The following is a 20,687-nucleotide window of genomic DNA, read 5'->3' as shown; positions in this document are numbered from 1 at the left end:
CAACAGAAGCAAGAGGCTGAACTGATGCAAGGAAGGAACCACAAGCCAAGGGATGTGGGTGGGCTTCCTCTGGAAGCCAGAAAAGACAAGGAAACGGATTTTCCGTAGATCCTCCAGAAAGACCTATTTAGACTTCAGCCCGGTGAGGCCCCATTTCAGACTGCTGACTCCCAGAGCTGTCAGGCATCCGTGTTGTTTTAAGCCACTAACGTTTGCGGTAATTTGTACAGTAGCCATCGGACACTAATGTAGTCCCCATACAGCCTTTCTCAACTGAGCTGCTCCTGTGATCCAAAGAAGCCAGAAAATGATACAAAGAACTATTTTTTCCCTTTTTCCAAGGATAGCATATAACTAGCACCATTTTCGATGCACAGGAAATAATGTAATTCATTAATACAGTGGATGCCTTTATGGCATTAGAGCGTCATTCTCCTGCTGAAGCCTGCTGAGAAAGGTTAGCTGGCATCACGCAGAAAGCAACAAAGTCTCTTGCCTTGAGAAGAGACTGAAGATGCTGAGCAGATCTAGTCTGACCTTGGGCACCAGCCCAACACATGTGGAAGTATGGAACCAGAGGATGGCAAACACCTCAGCTTTGCATAGCGCCCTTCGCACGGTCTCAAAGCACTCCTCAGCACGTCACAGCTTTGTGAGGCAGGTGCTAGAGAAAGCCTGCTTCCCTTTTGCCTTAGGAGGGCCACGCCCAGAGCCATGCCACAGGCACGTGATGGAGCAAGGGCCTCCTGGCTCTAGTCCAGGGCCTGTGTCACGTGCTGGGAGGACGAGGAGTGGTGGTGGGTGCTCTGGACACTCAAGTTCTTTCTCGACTGACAGGCTGACAGACTGACACTTCCTGGCAGATGCACTGTGTGGGAAGGGCACGGCCACCATGTCCAATGAGAGGCTGCCCTGGGAAGAGCTTCCAGGCTACTGGCAGGCTCTGTTAAGTCCTTACCCTAATGGAGCTACTGTGTTCTCTTTATTATGCCTCATTTACAACAGATGGCCTCAGTCAAGGGCAATTTTTTCACCAGCCTCTGCAGAGAGATCTTTGTGCTTTTGTTAGAACCAGCCCTTACTTGACCAGGATCCCTGTCCGAGCTCCCCTCACAAGTTGCCATCCTGCCTCTAAATGGATGTACTCACCCCATCATGCTCCAGGTCAGGACGCAGGAAATAACCTGAGGGGCCCACTCAGCCAAGCACCCTCTAAGTGTATACTCTTCTGGGGCAGGAACCAGGGGGACACATGGAGGAGGGGGCTGCAGGAACCCCTGGGCCTGGATTTGGAGCTCCTGGGTTTTCCTTTTACCTTCACCCTTACTACTGCTGTGTCCTTGCAGAGGCCACTTAACACAACTTGGTTTCATTTTCCTTAGTTTCTAAAGTGAGGATGAGAGTTGACTGTAATAAATGTGAAAGGGCTCTGGAAACCATAAAGTATTACATAAATGTAAGGAGGGATGAAATTATTACCACCTTTCCCCCAGGAATACTTGGTGCTCACAGGTGCTCTCGTTGCAGAAGGCAATAATAATGATAAGTAGAGCATATTCTCTGATAAAGCACTTTCACGGGTCGGCCAGTGAAACACCGGGCACAGAAGGTGGAAGCCATCCAGAATCGCTGACACGTTACATTCTCTCCCTGCATAAGAAACCCTGGTCGGGTGCAGACTATGTACCCAAGTCCAGCAGAGGCCCTGCTCAAACTGAGATCAACAGGACCCAGCCCTTGCCTTCCAGAAGCTCACAGTCTAGAAGCGAAGGAAGAAGCCACTTCAACATATTGAACTACAACGGGTTTCCACGGAGGGCTGTGGAAAGAGGGAGAAAGGGCACTTAAATTGGCTTGTGAGGATGGAAGTCAAAGAAACTTCCTCCAAGAGGCAAAGGGAGTTGGTCCTTAGGGTAGAAGTTAGCCAGACCAATATGGCAGAGAGGGGAGGTCCTTCCAGAGGGGAAGAAAGATAGGTGAGAAAGCCAGGAGGCATAAGGGAGCAGAGCACACTCAGGGAGGTCAGCAGCTCCGTTTGGCTGGAGTGAAGGGTATGTGTGAGAGTGTGGGGGAGAAGAGAGGGGCGAGACCTCTGGCCTGAAGACCTTCATCCTGGAGGTGTTGGGATGCTGTCAAAGGAACAGACAACCATCCAAAGACAGAAACCTCTGTGCCCTGAATTTGGCACATTTGGCTATCTTCATGGCTAAGCTACTGAAGTATTTCACTGATTAATGGAAACTTCAAGACCTTCTTGTATATAAGGAGTGTGCCTTCACGGTCCCCATCTGGATCGGGGAGAGTTAAAGCTGTTGTTGTTTTGAGCCCTACAGTCTTAAGATGTCCAGGAGACTTAAATATCTGTCTCCCACACACATCTCAGCGTGCTCAATCTTTCTGTCTGTCCATCTGTTTCTCCTTGCTAGCCTGACAGTCACACACACCTGTGCCTCCCCCCGTCCCCTCTCATCTAACACTACATTATTCAGACATCTGGGAATGTGCGCAACGCGTACACAGCAGCCACGGGTGGGTGGTTGAGGGAGCCTTGAAATCTGCCACTGGCTCCGCCTCTCTCCTCTCCACCGCTGTATTCCTCAGCTCCGGCATTTGGTTTCCCATTGGCTATTTGGGTTGAATAAAGAGGCCCAGAGGCCTAGTGATGAGAACATCTTTTTTTATGAATTGAAAAATAAAAGGACAGTAAGCAGCTAGCAGATCCCGGTTCACAATGAAGTGAATATCAACTTCTGTGGTTGTACTGACCTTGAAGATTTTTTTTAAAAGAACAAGAATTCTCAGGGTGCATTATTATATACGTTCTGAATGTCTTCACTGTACAAAGCAGAAAATCCATCCTTTATGGACATGAACATCTCTGGTGGACAGTGTTGACTTTAAAATAAAACTCCTAAAGTGCACATGGAAGGAAACCTGTGGCCGTTCTTAGTGACATTCTTCCCTGTCTGCACAGATGGCCGCATGGCTTTCCTGGGCCCTCCTGAGGTGGCACAGGGCTGAAAGTCGCATGGAAAGGAGTGACTCTCAGAGTTCTTCTCAGCTATGAGGAAGGTGGTGATGTCAGCAACAGAAGGCAGTGCTGCCAAGTTCCAAATTGTATGTTCCATCATGTTTGGTTTCCCCTGCCCTGGACCCACTTAGTGACTCCCAAACCCATCCTCTCTGTGCAAGGCATCCTAAGATGACACGATGTGAAAACTCTTAGAGGCCCCATGAGTCACCTCAACTCCCCTGTTAAAAATTGCTCTCAGACCCCATGTACAGCCCATGTTTATATGAGCGGTATTCACAGGACGGGGAGCAAGATGTGGCGAAGAGGAGCCAGGTGGGATAGAGCAGTGTTCTCAGCATTAAGTGTGCCTCAAAATCAGCTGGAAGGCTTGTTAAAACATGGGCTGCTGGGACAAGCCCCTCAGTACCTGATTCAGGAGGCCCGGAAAGGGGCCGGAGAATCTGCATTTCTAACCCTTTCTCAGGTGATTGTTAATGCTGCTGATACTGCTGATCTGCCCATCACACTTTGAGAAGCACTATGACAGAGAACCCACGAATTCAAATAACCTGGGGACCACATTAAGGCCTAACACGCCTTTGATACAGGAAACAGTTACAGGTCCATGCTTAGAGGTGGGGTACATACGACCTGCTGAGACGCCCTTCCCACCATCACTGGGAATGAGCAAATCTGGTAGCGTCCATATCATGTTTAATATAGAATTACGTCTGACACAGAATTGCACCTAATATATAATTTTTTAATGGAATAAATATTTATTATGCACCTACTTTGTTCCAGTCACTGTGCTAGGCATCCTCACTGGATGCTGTTCCCATAGCCTGCCATCTGCTCAGAAATTAAAACCAAGAAGAGGAACATTGTCGCAATCCTTCAAACTGGGGACAAGGGAAAGAGGCTGAGCGGATGCAAGTGCTCCCGTGCCAGAAGATGCACCCACCGGAAACTTGTTTTCTTTCTCTGGACAAGTCTCTACTAAGTGCTTGTTTGAAAGCATCTCAGTATTTACTGAGAGGGAAGCCATGACCTCTGTGCCCCATGCACTGGTGCCTGGTGGACACGCGAACACTCTGAACGCTAGTCAATAAATGGAGCAAAAGGGGCTGGTGTCAAAGAGATTCCTATTTGGGTTAGAAAATACTATTCAGTTCATACGAATTGCAACAGCCCTTAGGAAACATCCCTGCCCTGACTGTGTAAACATTGAAGGTGGACGACACAACATAACATAGGAAGACTGAGACTACGACTGCCACAACCTAAGAAGACTAGGACAACTGAACTTAAAAATACAGCAATGTATGTATTTTTTATTTTCCATGGTACAGATCTTAGAAAATAAACATCTGTTGATGATGAGAAGGAAATGTCGATTTCCTATTATCATTAGCAGAAAAATGGGAGGAAAGTAATATGTTTTTCTGGATAGTATTTTCTGATTCTGGTCAGTTCAGGTGTTTTCACCTATTATGTATGGATTTCCAACTGTGAACGCCTCTACTCTAGCTTGATGAAGAGAAAGCCCAAAGCAGAGCTCAAGCCCAGAGGAAGGGGCCCCCACGTGGATCTGGAGCCCCGGCAGCGGATAGGATCCGTGTGTTCCACTCAGGTGCTCAGACTGCGGAATAAAGGGAAGGAATTTCATGTTTCCCACACAGAGATCTATCTGCCTTGCATTTTCCTCCATATTCCTCTGATTCAATCTAAAGGAGCTTTGAAAACTTCAAAGAACTTTTATGTTTTACTAGTTTATCATAAGTGTCTATCTTAAACCAATATTATGATTTTAAGCATGGCCTGGGACGATACATGCCATCTTCAGAAATGATTTCTGACACAAGGTAAGATGCACCTGCTGGAGCCAAAGTAAAGAGACTCGAAGGCTGGACGATATCAGACTCTCCGACATTCTGAGAGGCCTTTTCATTTCTCCCTAACGACCATTATTAATCATTTCAGAACCATGTGGTCTCTTGACATTTTTCCTATTCTAGACTTGACAAAAAGGAGGGTTTTGATGTCCTGGAATGCCTTTTTATGTAGAGCAGCTCCATTCTTACAGCTAACACCAGGCCAACCTCTCCCTAAGCAGAATGAGGTTTAAATTTTTTTTTTAATCCACTGAAGGAAAGTTAGGTGGTGATGAATTCTTGTTAAGAAATCAGTATTTGACTCTCAAAACGTTAAGCCAAACTGGAGCTGGGTTGTGGAGGTACAGAGCAGCCACGAGCCGTGTAGCAAAGCTTCTCAAATTCTTCCTTGGCTTTTGTGTTAGGGGAGATGTTTCCTTCCATTTTTATCAGCTCTTCTTCCCAAGCCCTACAGGTTACGAAGGAGGAGGACCAGAGGCCAGGCCATGCGGCTCCCTGACAGTCACACAGCTGTTGAGGCACCGGCGTGACCGGAATTCCTCCTGAAGGGCCCAGCAGCAAAGGCTTTGGGACTGCACACGGGGGTTTGAATGGTGGTTCTACCACTTGCCAGGTAGGAGAGCTGAGGGCCGGTTATGGGATCTGTCTGAGCCTCAGTAGTTTTCATCGGCAAATGGGGGTGACAGTCCCTGCTCTGTTAGACTGTTGACAGAATAGGGGAATGCAGGCGAAGCTCTGTAGAGGACCCGGGTGTTGCCTCAATAACGCCTCCCCATGGCTGCCTCCGATCCAGCAAGCACAAGGCGTTCGCAGTGGAGAGAAACACAATGAGGCCAGCGTATAGAGACATTATAGGTTTGAATCCTTTCTATTCTCACTATTTCCTCTCTCCCCGGTGCAGCTTTCTATGGAGGGATCCCAAAGCACTAACGAAGGTCACTTGTGAAAGGAGAAAGGGGAGAAGGAGGCCAAATCAAGGGGCCAGCAAGGCACCAGGACCAACAGCACACACCACGTTGGTGTAACAGCTTTTTATATGGGGAGGAGCTCAATCTCGATTATTTTTAGCAAATTCTCAAATTATATAGTTCTATTTTTCCCCTCTGACCTGTGCAGCATCAGATCCACAGTTTGAAATAAGGTTTGGCAAGCCTTATGCAAAAAGTTTTCATCTGTGTCGTGAGATGCTCTGGAAGTCACCTGACATTTGCCAGTGGAACTAATAGTAAAATGGACAGAGCAATCCTACCTTCTCTCCAACTCCACTGCACCCCACCCCCAGAAAGACAGACAGTGTGAGGACAGACAGATGGATTGGGCGGGTGGCAGCTCACCCTGCTCCTGAGAAAGCAGAGAGGACTCCGATGGTGAGTCCAGGTGGGGGAGGCTGCTTGGGTTAAGCAAAGCCATCTAAAATCCTACTGGCAACCAAAACCTGATGTATCATCAAATAATGTCTGATGGCTTCAGGCAACAGAAATGGCCAGATCTGCCAGCCGCTCAGGCCACACAGAGCAGACAAGGAGTGGACTGCTCCCACGACGGCCTCATCCTTCCTTCATCCTCCGTCCCACCATCTTAGTTTATGCTGCACGTGGATCCACCCCAGGGTCTTGGACACATCTCATTGGTAATTCTCAAGTGGTGAAAAAGGCAAGCTGCTACCCCCTAGGAGACAGAGGAAGATGTAAGGCGTTCTTGGGGCCAAGAGGACCCCTTCACCTTCCTCCCCGCACAGTGCAGGGCAGCCTCGGCTTCTAGCGCCTGCCTCAGGATCTGGTTACTTTTCCCGGAAAGATGCACTTGCAAACAAACAGCCACGATGCATGGCGATCTGTTCTAATGGTGCCTGTTCCTGTCCAGAGGTGAAAACGGAGGAGCACCTCTTCAGCCTGCCCGGGAGCTCAGGAATAATGAGCACTAATTTTAGCATCTGTTTGTTTTGCTTTTTCAGTATGAGAGGGGAGCGGCAGCAGAAACAGTGGCTTCTGTACCATTAAAGGGGCAAACACTAGGGAGAGGGGCAGTGGCCCAAGGCCTGGGAGTGGGCTCGGGGAGAAGGGGGACTCCTGGCTGCCAGCTGCCCTCCTGGGGAGGACCGCCACATTCATCACCCCCAGGGACACATACCTGCAGGGAAACCCACACGCTAGCTGAGGTTTTTCTTGCTCCCTCTCGCTGTAGCTCTTTAAGACCCTTGTGCATTTTAATTGTACCCATCTACCTCTTGCCGCTCTTCACAGACACTCCTCTTAACACTCTGCCCTCACATCATCAGACAGAGGAGGAAGGAACTAAGCCCCCTGGAAGCTGCTGCCATTCGAAAGGCCTTCTCTGCCCTCCCATGCCCCCTGCCTCATGCTTGGATGCCCCAGCCCCGCCGTCTGGGCAGAGAAGGGCCCAGGCATCCTGGCCAGAGCCCAACTCTCTTCCTACTACTCAGGGCCTCCCTGGGCCTCTGGCTCTCGGCTCACTCCTGGGCTTTGCAAGCGCTGCTGCTGCCACCATCAGGCGGACGTAGGAAGTCCCCTGTCTTCTATCCCAAACGTTCGGCCAGCTCCGGCCTGATGTGTTCCCAAGGAGAGAACAGGACCTCTCTCCTGTCACCCTAACACAGGTGTAGCATCCTATGTAAGAAAAAGGCTTCAGAGTGTAGCTCCCTGATGAGATGCAACTCCCTGTGGACATGGGGTAGACCCCAGCGTCACTAAGAGAGGTGTAGAAGAGGGCAGGTCTTAGGACACGGAGAACAAAGCCACTGAGAGATTATTCGATGATTTCTCTCTCAGCGAAGGGCACTGTCATTGTCAGGGCAGTGAGGCTGGGAAGAGTGGCAGTCACTTCTTGTGTGGCACCAGGGATGGGTCTCCAGGAGAGAGCTCTAAGTTTCTGTCCTCCGAAAGTCTGCATGATGAGCCAGCCAGGTCCCAGTGTCAGTCTGAAGCTGTCATAGCTCCCAGCATCGCCAAGGGTGACAGGTGGACTGTCACACTGTACCAGCGCTGAGTCACCTGTGACATTTGCAGGTGACTGACAGAGATGGGAACTGACATGCATTAAAGAACAGAAGGACGTGACTGTTTCCTGCTGAAACCGAGGCTTGCCAGAGGATGTTTCTCTTGGCAGTGTTCCTGCTGACCCAATGGTCACTCAGAGTCTTACTTGGAGAGGAACCACTTCCTACAGGGCAAGATCACACTTTAAATAGTTGAGTTCTTTCCTCTGCCTCCTGGGGAGCCCTCTTAGCATCTGCAAGTGGTGAGTGAGAGCACTGCTTTCTTCTCCTCCTTTCATTGTTCCTCACATTTCATTCCAATATTTCAACATTTATTTATTGCCTTCCACATGCCAAATAGTGTTCTAGGCACAGGGGGGATGAAAGAAATGGCTTTAATCAACCAATTAAGAGAAGCGAAGTCCTTGCCCTTGCTTTCTCTCTCTCTCTTTTTTTTTTTTTTTGTCCGAATAGCCATAAAAGGATCTATCCAAGCGACATCTCCCTGACTGCTCTTCACTCCCAAAGGCTGGCCTGTCACTTCCCCTGGAAACCATGTGCCCTCAAGGTAAAGCTGGATGCCAGAAAAATGAAGGAAACAACTCAGAAAGAATCTGGAATCAGAAAGAGACAGAGCTACAATGTGGGGTCACTGTTCAAAGGTCAGCTCCCAGATATTCATGGGGAACTGCTAAAACTCCTTCTATGCCTAGATACTGGGATTCCCACAAATTACAAGAACACGAGTCACCTTATGCCACAGCTTAAGATCTTCTCATGCACTTTTCATTGTTGAGGATTTGGAGCAGCTGGATCTGTCAGCATCTTGAGAAGCATCAAGGCACATGAAAAAGTAAACCTGATTGGGAGAGATGTTGGTCAAGCAACGTAACCTTTGTGAAGGTACGACATTGCTGATGGCTGCCCCTCAGTGCTATCACGGTGATGAAATGAATCGCTCGTGAATGGCACTCTGCAACCTGTGAAGCTTCAAATAAACGCTAATTATCCTCATAGTCATCATGAGAAGAACGTTATTATTGCCACCATGACCACCACCAACAACCAAAAGAATGTGCCTGGCACCTACAAGAAAATGTGCTGGACAAAGAGATCTATAACATATCATCGACCTTCTAGGAATTTATTATGCAGAATAAATAGATTGTTGCTAACAGATAATATTCAGGGAATCTTAAAATTGGAGAGAATTTGGATGTCATCTAGTGTGCTCTTCAATCCATTTCTGAGGAACTGACTCTTCCATTCTTGATGGCCCGAACTCCACTCTCAGTCAGAACACTTTCAGTGACGGGAGACTGTTCAATGGGCCAGCCGTAGACACTAGAGTTAGAGATCGACAGTCTTCGAAATGTCGCTATTTCTTGCAGAACAACTGAAGCTCTTGTTTCACTACTGAGCTCATCCTGCCAACCCCCTCACCAATTCCAGAAGAGAACAGGCCAAAGTGTGGGACACATGGGTGGATCTGATGATGTTCTTTACTCTTGAATGAAAGGTTACTTGGCCCTGGAGACTTGTAAACATTTCTAACATCTTCTGAGTAGAATCACTTAGCTTGTAACCTTGTTTTCCCCAAAGTCAGTGTAGCTTAGCTTCCTCTTGAGAACAGCAAAGAAATCATCAGCAAAATGTCCCTAGGCATCTCTTGCTTATCTCATCCTTGTTGTTGTCTCCCTTTCTGGGTTATCATTTATCCTCGATGTTAGGCTACCTCTATCTCTGGCTAGCCTTCCAGGAGCCCTAGAAACCGGCAAATCCCATCCCTCAGTGACCCCCGTCCGACTAACCGTCCAGTGTGCACTCAGCCATCTCTGCTCCTGTGTGCTCTGTATTCCCTCCCACATTCTCTACCCAGCACATCACTCTTATGTCTACCTGCTATCCTTCTCTGCCTTCCCTCTGGAGTGTAGACCAACAGTGAATGTCAACTCCTCAATACTTACTCTCTGGCTCACTTTTCCATCCCTTTACACACTAGCTATGAAGGAAGATGAACTGGACAGAGCAAGTATACTTCCATTCAATTCTACATTTTTTAAAGCCCCATGTGAAACACAAGGAATATCAAGAAGGATGAATAACATGTTGATCCTTCTTTTTTTTTGGTCCACGGGACCCATGGTATAGAGAGGACTACAGACTCATAAGCTGCTAACAATGTTTCTAAAGAATGGACTTAATTCTGACAATCCATCCTCAAAACATTTAGCATGGTCTGCACGATCCTTCACAAGCTGACCCTTCCCTCCCCCAGCTTCCTCTCTCACTGCCCTGAACACAGTGACATTCCAGCCACCCACACTGCCTGTCGCTTCTGACCATATTGCATTCTGTCCTGCCTTTGCATGCACTCTAAGGCACAGCCAGGAACATCTTTTGACTGTTTATCTGGAGAACTCTAGACATCCTTTAAAATCAAGTCACTTCCTCTGTGTAGCCTTTTCTGATGTCCCTAGCTATTCCTGCTGCTCTCAAAACACTGACAGCTCTGAGTCCACCATATTGTAGCCATGAGTCAGTGCCTGCTCCCCTGGACCGGACTGAGAGCAGAACCATGGTCTTAGTCATCTTTGCATTAAAAGGCCCTGGCACAGTGCCTACTACATAGTAGGCCTACCATGAGTGTTGGCTGAGTGGCCAAGGGCTGAGCTTTGGTGCCATAAAATGCTATTTGATCACAAAGGAAGGAGTAATAAATGTGACCTGCTGAGACACCAGACTATATGGAGCCCCTGGGGAAAAGGTGCGGGAAGGAGAAAGTGATGCTTGGTTGTCATTGCTGAAACTTTTGGCGTCAGATTCCAAATTCTTGTCTTCTAGGCATAAGTCAGAAAGAAAGTGAACTTGCAACAACTGTCCAGTGAACATAGGCCAAGTAAGCAGACCATCTAGATAATTCAGCCTGATATGCACACATCCTTTTAATACCGACAAAGAATGCCATTGCAATTAGTTTCAATTATCAAAAAAGCAAAACAACAAAAAATGGCCTCAGGTAATCTACTTCACTCTGCCTGTGAGGACACCAGCACCAGATGGAAGATCAGAGGCAGAGCTCACCTCCCTTTGGAGGAAAATGGTGATTTGTGCTAAGTTCTGGACATCACTGTACTTCAGCAATAAGTGGTGTGTGTGTGCGGAGTTGGGTGGCGGATGGATGGAGGCTTGGAGAGGGGATGATAGGGCTTCTAGACCGCCAGGAAAAATCCCCCCATGACATGTGGGGAGAGGCCTCCATTGGCCAGCTCTTTGCCTCCACTTCCAGGAAGGAGATGGATGGTGTTTACCTCCCGCTTTCCACGCCCTGGCCGGGACTGTACCAGAACAACTCTACAAGGAACAGGATTCACCCATGCTGGCCACTATTTCCATGGCTTTAACTTGTCACCAATGTACCAGGGAAAGCTGACACTTATTTAATCCTCACAGTGGTCTTGACTGTGTACTCACGAAAACATTGTATGCTTTTGGAAGACGTTTGTTTCCAAGCAGCTTATGTTAAATTGCAGTGATATAAAGGAAACTCTTATCCAGTATTGACATTTACTGACTTCTAGAAGTATACAGCCAGAATACTCATTTTTAACACTGGGAGAGAAGGAAAAGAAAAAAAAGCATAATGTTTGATCCCTGGCTCCTTCAGTGGGTCAGAAACATAAAGTGAATGAAAGTGAATGTTCAGCGTGGTGGTGGAGATCCTCTGTGACAACAGTATGGGCTCTGAGAGAGCGTGGCATGCTCAAGTCCTTCCATACTTGATTCTCAAGCTTTAGCAGAAAGCAGGATGTAGGTTTCTTTGCATGAATGTGAGAGGAGTATTGCAATGATCTGTAAGGTATCTATATTCTTACTTGACGTGCACAACTAACTGGGTAGATTCTGGCTTTCCCTTGGGGAAAAGAAGATGGCATGTGATGACATATGGCACAGCACTGTCTCAATGCACTACTCTGTCTGCGTCATTCCTCTAACTCGAAGTAAAATCCCTCTCCGTTTGGAATTCAGGGTGAAGCTATCACAACCTGGGCACGGGATGCTGGCTGGCTTTGCTCCTCACTCCCTGTGGATAGCAGGCATGTGATACGAAACCTAAGGGAGCAGACGGCCCCCAGAGCAGCAGCTCTAGCTGGACCCTACTCCGTGAATGCTGAGGTGTCCACTGGCCTGAGAGAAAACTGGGGCCCCAATCACTCTGTCCAAGAACCACCATTAAAGTCAGGATCGCTGCGGTGCTGAGTCCAAGCGTGGACTCCAGCCTGCTCACAATCTTCTGCCCCTCTCCGCTGCTGAATTCGAACGTCCCTGTTCCCAGGCCCAGGAGGAATTTAGCACCTCACTGTTTCTAGGTTGACCCCTATTAAAAATGCCTGCACTATTTTTTTTGCCTAAAAGTCATTTTGACATTTTAGAAGGATAAGGACTGTAGCTGAAAAATGATGCCTATGCCCGTGGAACTCCCTCCCCACCCCCGATTTACATCAAGATCCTAAAATGAATGCTCTTGGCCCTCCTCCCCACTCCTCCATCACAGGCAATTTTCTTTTCTGCGTTCATGTTTCCAAAACAGTTTATCTTTTTATCTCCTTAGAAGAAAAGTACTCTGCAAATCAAAGGTATCATTAGTATTGTTATTATTTTGCTATTGAAATCTCTTGAATTCACTCTGGATTATTCATGTGCTTTTTTGGGTCTGCAATATAATGCTGCCTAAGTCACCCCCACTGGGCTGAACAAAAAAGAAAAATTGCATCTTCAGGCCTAATCCCCTGCTCCACCCCGTCTCCTGCTGGCCCTGGCTCCTACCAGCACAGGCACGCCAGGCAGAGCTGCTCCTTGGTACCATGCCTAGCTCACTGCTGCCATGTTCCAAGCAAGAGCCTCCTTTGTAACCCAAGAGGGAGGCCCTGTGGTATCCTCCAAGTGCAATGTGAAGGCGTTGACCCTAGCCCACACCCCTCTCCCCCTGGAGAGTTTCTCTTCCCTCCTCAATAGGTCTGGCTGGCAACTGAGAACTCCCTGCTGGGCAGCAGATACTGTGACAACCCCCATGCCCAACAACCATGTCCCAGTTCCCCTCACCCAGAAGATGTGTGAAAGAAGTCGTCCCACACCCTTGGCAGCTATGCATTGACCTTCCAGGACAAAAGAAGTGATTCTTCCTCCTCTAGACAAGACGTCATACCACTCGGGGTGCTGGTGGGGGGAGCATCACACTTATTACTTGCCTCCTCTTTTGTTATATGACATTTCTGGGTAAGGACAAATGTTCCCAATATTGCTGTTCACTCTCAATTTCCTTTCCTAATGCCTTCTCAGCCTGTACCCACTATGATCCCCTCCATCCTTAGGCAGCCCCTGACATGCTTATGCTATCTTTTGATGTCCCTTCTCCCTTCCCAAGGGAGCTTCTTGCGAGTGAAAGCCTCTTGTAGTTGCTCTTCCCTTTCCGTGCTTCCCATCATCCCCATGGCTCCCCTCGCCCTGGCCACTCTCTCCACTCACACTCTGCTTTACCCTTCTGTCTGCTCTTGTATTCCCTTGGAGTAGATGCTCTTCTACTCCCTGGGGGATTCACGCCACCATGAACCTCTGCCCCTCTGATGGCCATCCAACAGCCCCTTTTGGTGATTCCTGCCAGCAAGTCAAGAGAGCAAGTGCTTAGTTTCTTCCCAATAGGGAGATGATGCCCCAGATCAATCCTCAACTCAGGGATGTCGTTGACAAGTAAATGCAAGTTTTCACTTTCACCCCAACACATTCAGAGCAGTGTGGCACACATGCAAACCCAACAAGAGATCTGAGTTCACCAGAATTAGAACTTTCAGACCACGAAGTTACCAGGCAGGACAGGACACTGGGAAAGCAAAACGTCAGAGAATGGGGGAGAGGACACTTTCCTAAGAGCATCTGAGTAGAAGACACCAAGTTTGTATCACTACACCTTTCTCGAACTCGCCAAACTCGAGGTCTGATGGGAGCAGGGAGTCTTCAGTCCTGCTAGAACATCATCCCTCCAAAGTTACTCAAGATGTGCATCTGCAGGCTTGGATGGGATGGGTCTCGAAGATGAAGGAGGGCACAGAAGGAAATAGTTGTGGGCAAACTGGAATGATAAAGGGAAAAAATACAGCAAGTTCTAAGTTTATGGATGACAAGAGAATCTATTCCTTTTTACCTAGGGGCAGAACATGCCTCTTCTCTGCAGGAGGTAAATTGTGCTGTGACATTATCCCTCTCTGTATAAAGCACGCGGTCCTGACAGCTGAAGGAAGAGGCATCCCCAGCAAGAGAGAAACCCATGAGCAGCCCACACTGGCAGCTCTCCATCTCCTTGTGGGAGCCAGGCCCAGGGAGGGAGGGAGGGGAAGCAGCAGAGGACTGTCATTCGGCCTTTTTACTGTCACCTTAAGAAAGATAAATAAATATTTAATCTCAATCTATTTGAAAAGCCCAAACTTTAAAAGAATAGGGGTACAGCATATCACTGACATTAATTATACTTTAATTTTACTCTCTAACAGGTTATGGAAAAAAGTAAAGGTGAATAAATGTTTGACAAATTAGGAGAGAAGAGATGATTGAAATGGACGTTAAGAGTTTACCTAAACGTTTTGCTCTTCAAGTCTTCAGAGCGCTGGTGGAGCACTCCCTCTGTATAGGAAGGAACACAGCCAGGAGCAGGAAGTGTGAGAATTGTTTCCAGAAACTCTAAAATGACATGCAGCTTCCCACTGCAAGAGGTTTTGGGCAGCAGATGGACGTGTCACCAGAGTGCCAGATAAGGCCCTAAAAAGAACCCTGGACATTTGTTTTCTCTGAGCGGAGGGCCATCCCCAAGTCTCTGCACATTTCCTTGGAAAGCATCCCAGGAGGAAGAGCATGCGGACAGCCGGGGTCAGACGGGCTGCTCCGTGGGGCATGTCAGCTTGGGTGAACCTCACTCAGGAGGACGACAGCGGGAGCCATCTAGAGCCTGGGGGCTAGTCCTCTCACGACCTGTTGGAAGTGGATATGCCCTATCCAATAACCTTATAAATACATGGCACCAGGTAGAGGTTGGACAAAATATATGAACTAAGCACACGTGTGCAAAGGGTCAAGCAGAATACTCTGGGGAATTCACAATACTCAAAACAACATCCACATTGAAATAAATGTCCATGGATCGAGTTAAAAGATATTCTATCACAAAGAAGTTGATAAAACATCACTCCACTTGACCCTTAATCCCTATGGTCAGATGCTGTCTATTCAAGGCCCCTTCAATGTCGAGTGACGGGGTATTCTGACTGGCTATGTCCACTTGGGTCTCATCGTCTTTCTTTAGACCTGTTTTGGAGTCCCGTGTACCATACCTCTCCATCTGGTAAGGTGGGCAGTGGTGACCAAGCTCAGAACACTCAGGAATAACAAGGAACCATGAACTGCATGATGCTGTGGTTTCTTCCTAGTGCCCCCAGGGCTAAGGGTAGATGAAACAGAGCATTTAGCCTCCATAGGTAAATATTTAAAGATTCATATGAGGCAGTCAAGAAATAGCTCTGTACTGAGACAAGATTCAGCACTGTGGAAGAAGCACACTGTGATGATTCAGACAGCCAGAGAGGCACTTAGACACCTATCGGCTCCTTATGCCAATCCAGAGAGCAATCGCGGCTCAAGCTTCTAAGAGCACAAAAGACTGATGAAAACGTGCACTGGTCCTAGGAATACGTGTGTTGGGGGGATGGCTGGATCCTCCTTTCGGCGATTAGGCATGTGACTTCTTGAGTGAATTGGTAAGAGGCAAAGGAGAATGGGAGTGAGTGTGTGTGCTGTGTATGTGTGTGTCCATAGGCAAGCACACACACATGCAAGACAGAGGGTAACCCCACCAAATAGTAACATCACCCAAACTGTTTCTACAGCAGTGTTCTGGGAGAGTTCTTATTCATTCAGCCTGAGAACTCTGGGGAAGACAATTTATCTTCCTGCTGCTATACGGAGCCCTAGTGAGACGCGCACAACCACACGAATACATGGGGGTTGTGTGTGTGTGTGTGTACAGCATAATTATACACAGGCATAGGGAGATAAACACTCACAGGGGGGAAGGGCCCCTGGTCTAATCAGCATAGTCATCAGCAAAGTTTGATACGGGGAAAGATCTGCCTTGACCACAGCACCGGTGGAAAAGCTGAGGAAGGAGGCGTGGGGTTTGCTTACATTTGGCTTCTCCCTGGCAAGGAGGGAACGGCAGGCACACTGTTTGCTTGCAAAGCCAGCCACTCATGGCGGTGCTCTGCTTTCTCGAAAACTTTTACCCTTCATTTAATCAACAGATGGACGTGCTCTGCTGTGGATTTTTTCTGAGAGAATCCTGTCCCTCTCAGAGCTGTGCTGGCTGGCACCACGCTGCCTCAGATGGCACAGGCAGCACTGGCATTCCAAAAGAGTGGGAAGGAACCGACTCACTTCTCCCCTTCAAACTCAATTCCACAGGTGACACTGGATACCTCTGGCTAAGTAGGCATTCAGAATCCCTCTCCTGAGTTTCCCCTTCCCTCCCTCCACCACGCCAGGAGCCCAGAGGTGGCAAAGTTCTTTTTGGAACGTCCACTAGCTTCTCTGCCCCTGCTAGGCTGCAGAAAGAAACAGTCAGCACCAGGGGCGAAATTTCATTTTATATCCTGAATCCAGTGCTGTGTAGGACTCAGAACTCAGCCTTATTCAGAGAACTCGATTAAATTCAATAGAACTCCTTACAAGCTTTTCCCAAGCACTGCAAATTACCCCCACGGTACATTCGGTAATTGCAGCCCCTTCTGCAACTGTGTGAAGGCACACACATTAGCTTTCCATACACTCAGGCAAGGCAGACCTCATTCGAGCTGAAACATCCACCTAAACACACCTCTCCTTCCCTACCCTCTCCTTCTCCAACCTGGGTCAGACGGAGAGGAAGCGCCCAGAAGTTGAGAGCGGTATATCCACACAGATCCTGCCCAATTAAAACCCCGGGAGCATAAAGAACGCATTTGCATTAGAGAGTTTGAGCTGGATGTTGACAAGTGAGAGGAGAAAGTATTCCCCCCACCCCCCATACCCTTCCTTCCAAAGGACATAAACAGTACCATTTTGTTGCATTTTCAAAGGCAAAGAAGCAATGCCAGTGCACTCGGCCGGGCACCGAGAGAGGCATCAATCAGGACGAGTTTCCGAAGCCTGCCACATTCCTGCCCTCAGCCTCCCGCGCCCTGACAACCCAGCCGACTTTCTTCGCAACTCCGGCCGCGCAGGGGTCCTACCTTGACTGAAGAGGAAGAAGCAGACGAAGAGCAGATCGAGCTGGAAGGGTCTCATTCCTCAGCGCCGCGAAGCAAAGCCGGCAGGGCAACTTGGGGTGGCAGTTACTTTCTCCTCCTCGGCGGCTCGCGGTGCTCAGCCTCCGCCGCGGTCCTCTCCGGCTCGCGCCGACCATCTGTCTGTCCGCCGGTCCCTCCGGGTGGCCTCGGTCTCTCCGTGCCTCCCGGTATCAGCAGCCAGCCAAGACAAGTTGCCTGTTTGTAGCCGCCTCAGGAAGCCGGGATCGTCAGCAGCGTGCCCTCTCGGAGCAGATCCGTTCTCCGGTTCTCGGCAGCCCAGGCACACAGCTTCCTCCGGCGGGCTCCTCCCACAGCGAGCGAGCGGGCGAGTGACGAGCGACAGAAGGGCTCCTTTCACTGAAGCTGGGGCGGGGGGCGGGGGGCAGGGAGGGGAAGCAGGTCATAATTAAAGAGGAAACACTTGGAAAAAGGCGATCTGCAAAACGGAGGGTGGGGGTAAAGGCTCTGTTCTTTCTTTCCTTCTTTTACCCCCTAAACAGGGGAAAATTCAGCTTTTGTCACCATTATTGACCAAAAGACATCTTGAACAGGGAGCAGAGCTGTGACTTTTTGTGCACACGACATAATGTTGTTTAACGGGAGTGAAGTTAAGGATGACTGTATGCATATGCATGTATTAAGTATGCATGCATTAAATATGCATGCCTCGCCTTTGCACAAGGGACTGGAAATTGGGCTGAAAAGGGAAAAAGGAAGAGGTGGGGGGGGAGGGGGGCGTGCATCTTTCTCCAGGAAGGACTTGGCCAATGTGTGCAGCAGGAGTCTCCGAGTTGGGGAAGAGAGAAGCATGCTCTGCATTTTTGAGACTTCCAGGGGAGGGGTAGGAAGGTAATAAAACGTGAATGTTTAGACCTCAGTTTGCTTAGAAAACAAAATGAAGGAACCAAAGGGAAACCGAGTGGAGCTGTGACACATGCCCATTTATTATTATTATCCTGGTTTGTGCATTTCCTAACAAGGAAGGAGAGTAGCCTGTCTTTGCATGTGGAGCCTCCCTCTAATGCACGCTCCATCCCTCGGAGCGTGTCTTTCTCCAGGAGGTGCTGTGAGTCCAATTGCGAAGGAGAGGCCAAGGTCATAGGCAACTGCCTTCCAAGAACCTTCAGGTCTTTTACCTGTAGTGAAACCCACACTCAAATCAAACTCTATTTCCTCCAAGATATCAACGTGAATTTATCTAGGTCTATACACTTGATAGACATTTAGATGTGCTTGATATAAGCAGGGCCATGGGGGAAATAAAATCGTAGGCACACCCCATGCCTTGAGGAGCTCATAATTCAGTGTGAAGGCAGAGTATACACAGAAGATACAAACTATAAGGATAGTTACAAGTATAAGATATGCAACCTTACATGCAGAAGACGGGGAGGTAAAGAGTAAAGAGAGGAAAATGAAAGCTACTCTCCATTTGTGCCATTCAATTATAAAATCAGCCATTACTTTCTTCCCTCACCGGACCTTGGGGAGGTCTTTTGGGAAACTCTTGGCCTTTCTTCCATCAGTGTTACATATTTTGGAGACTTTGCTGACTGTAAGGCACCTTCCAAGTTTCCATGTGGATGTTAACTTTAAAAACGCCTCCCTTGGTATTTACGAACAAGGAAGAGAGCAGTCGAGGCACACGTGCAAGGGTGTGCTGGTAGGAGGTGACATCTGGTTGCTGACAAGATCTACAAATTAGTAGGTGTCTGCTTTGTTGACTTTTCTATTCTTAACTTAATAGTTTATTTAACCGCATCCCTTAGAGGCTGTTAAACATATCAAAGGGAAATTTGTAAGCAAGCTTTACGGATAAAAAGAAACGCTGAGCAACAGAAACTAGGAGGACCCACAAGAGGCACCCCATCAGCTAAACTAGCAAACAAGGGACGGAGCAAAGTGCCAGCACACCCTTCGTCCACTGACTTGCTGCCACAGTCAATGCAATGAAACAAAAGAGGCAAATCAGAACACATGCAAAGGTGAATAATAATTCTAAACAACATATGCCAAATACCATATCAGCAGTGAAAATATGGCATGTAGAGTGCTGTAACTTCACTGGTGGCTTTTTGTTAAATCCATGGGGGCAGGCAGAAATTTAAGGCCTAGGTACATTCCTAAGGCCAACCTCTCGGTGAATAAAACTAATAATCTCAGAATGTACAATGTATCACACAAAGAGACATCTGAGGTTTTAACAAAACATTTATCTTTTACGCTGTTTAATTTTGATTGCTAATTCCTGAGTGGCCTGGGGCCCAGATCTGCTTAATTCTGTCCAGGGGGGAAATATTACAAAACCAGGGTCAGGAGGCTAGTGAACTGTGCAACACACCAGAATCAGGCCCATGTACAGGCACGTGCACACCACACACACTCACTCTTGTAAAGAAGAGGGGTGGTGGGAATCCGAGGTTGGAAGGACCTTGCTTTGCTCTCCCACTGGTCCCTGTGACTGGCTTGATGATCCCCAAACTGGCTCCGATCCCCCTAGTCAGCTGGGCCTGTTCCCCTCTCCACCCCCGCCGCCCCCTCCTCCCCCCGCCCAGGCCCTCCATTCACCCCAGCCTCCTGTCTCCAGCAGAAAGGAAAAAAGCTTGGATTAAGTGATGAGCTGCCTGCCTCTAAAAGGACCAGGAGGCGTTTCAACCCTGAGTGCCGGAAAAACCACGGCAATCTTCGGCAGCCACCACGTGGGGCAGCGAGAACGACAGCGGTACCTGCAGGACCCACAGCCAGCTGCGCTCTGGCGCCAGCCCCGACGGCGGCCTCGCCATCTCCGCTCGGGCTGGTCCTTGGCCTCACCTCCTCCGGGGCCTCGGTTAACCTCCAGGCGCTGCGAGGTGCCTGCGCGCAGTTCGCTGGCGAGGAGGGAGGTGGGAGGCGGCGAGGAGCGGACGGCTCCACCTGATGGAGAAGAGCGGAGAGTCTTAGACCTCGGAGCGCGGCGAGGGGAGGGGTCGGGGAGAGGAAGACCGCCGCCCCTGGTGGGAACCTCTGCGTCCGGAGCACGGCGCGCGGGCGACTGGGTCTCTGGGCACGGGCCGTGGAGGCGGCAGCCCTAAAGAGACAGCAGAAGACCAGCCACTTGGAAAACGGCCCAAATTCTTGTTCCCTGCACATCCAGGCTCCAGGTCTGTTGCGCCCACCGTGCAAGCCAGGGTCCCTCACCAGCAGGTGGCATCCTCTCCAGCGTTTTTTCTGGCTGGTAGCCCAGGAGGCCAAGTTCATCAGTCCCCAGCCCCCTTATCCAGGCCTTCAGTGCCAAGTGCTGTGTGCTTTGAACCACCTCACCCCGGCGGGCGGGCAGGAGAGGATCGCCAAGAGCTTTACGGAGGCGGGAGGCCACAGAGAGTGAGGGCTGGCTCCAGATTCTGCTGCTTGCCGGCCAAAAAGTTTCAGAAGGGCAG

General features: G+C 49.0%; 1 protein-coding gene across 2 annotated transcripts in view; it reads right to left on the bottom strand.

Annotated features, from left to right (window-relative positions):
• Positions 1-20,133, bottom strand: part of KIRREL3 (kirre like nephrin family adhesion molecule 3) — a 532,785-nt gene extending 512,652 nt beyond the window's left edge. The window contains exons 1-2 of one of the 2 annotated variants that reach the window (XM_014845407.3): positions 19,998-20,133; positions 17,215-17,634 (exon numbers count right to left, since the gene is read on the bottom strand). In XM_014845407.3, coding sequence (XP_014700893.1) covers positions 17,215-17,269 — 55 coding nt within the window. In that variant the 5' untranslated portion in view covers positions 17,270-17,634; positions 19,998-20,133. Of the gene's footprint in view, positions 1-17,214; positions 17,635-19,997 lie in introns of those variants that run through there. The other variant, XM_070489941.1, reaches the window with a different exon arrangement.
• Positions 20,134-20,687: the final 554 nt, after the last annotated feature.

The sequence above is a fragment of the Equus asinus genome, chromosome 20, assembly GCF_041296235.1.
Source record: "Equus asinus isolate D_3611 breed Donkey chromosome 20, EquAss-T2T_v2, whole genome shotgun sequence".
NCBI classification, from domain to species: domain Eukaryota; kingdom Metazoa; phylum Chordata; class Mammalia; order Perissodactyla; family Equidae; genus Equus; species Equus asinus.
Note: the sequence above shows the minus strand (reverse complement) of the source record. Positions and strands in the feature narration are given on the sequence as shown.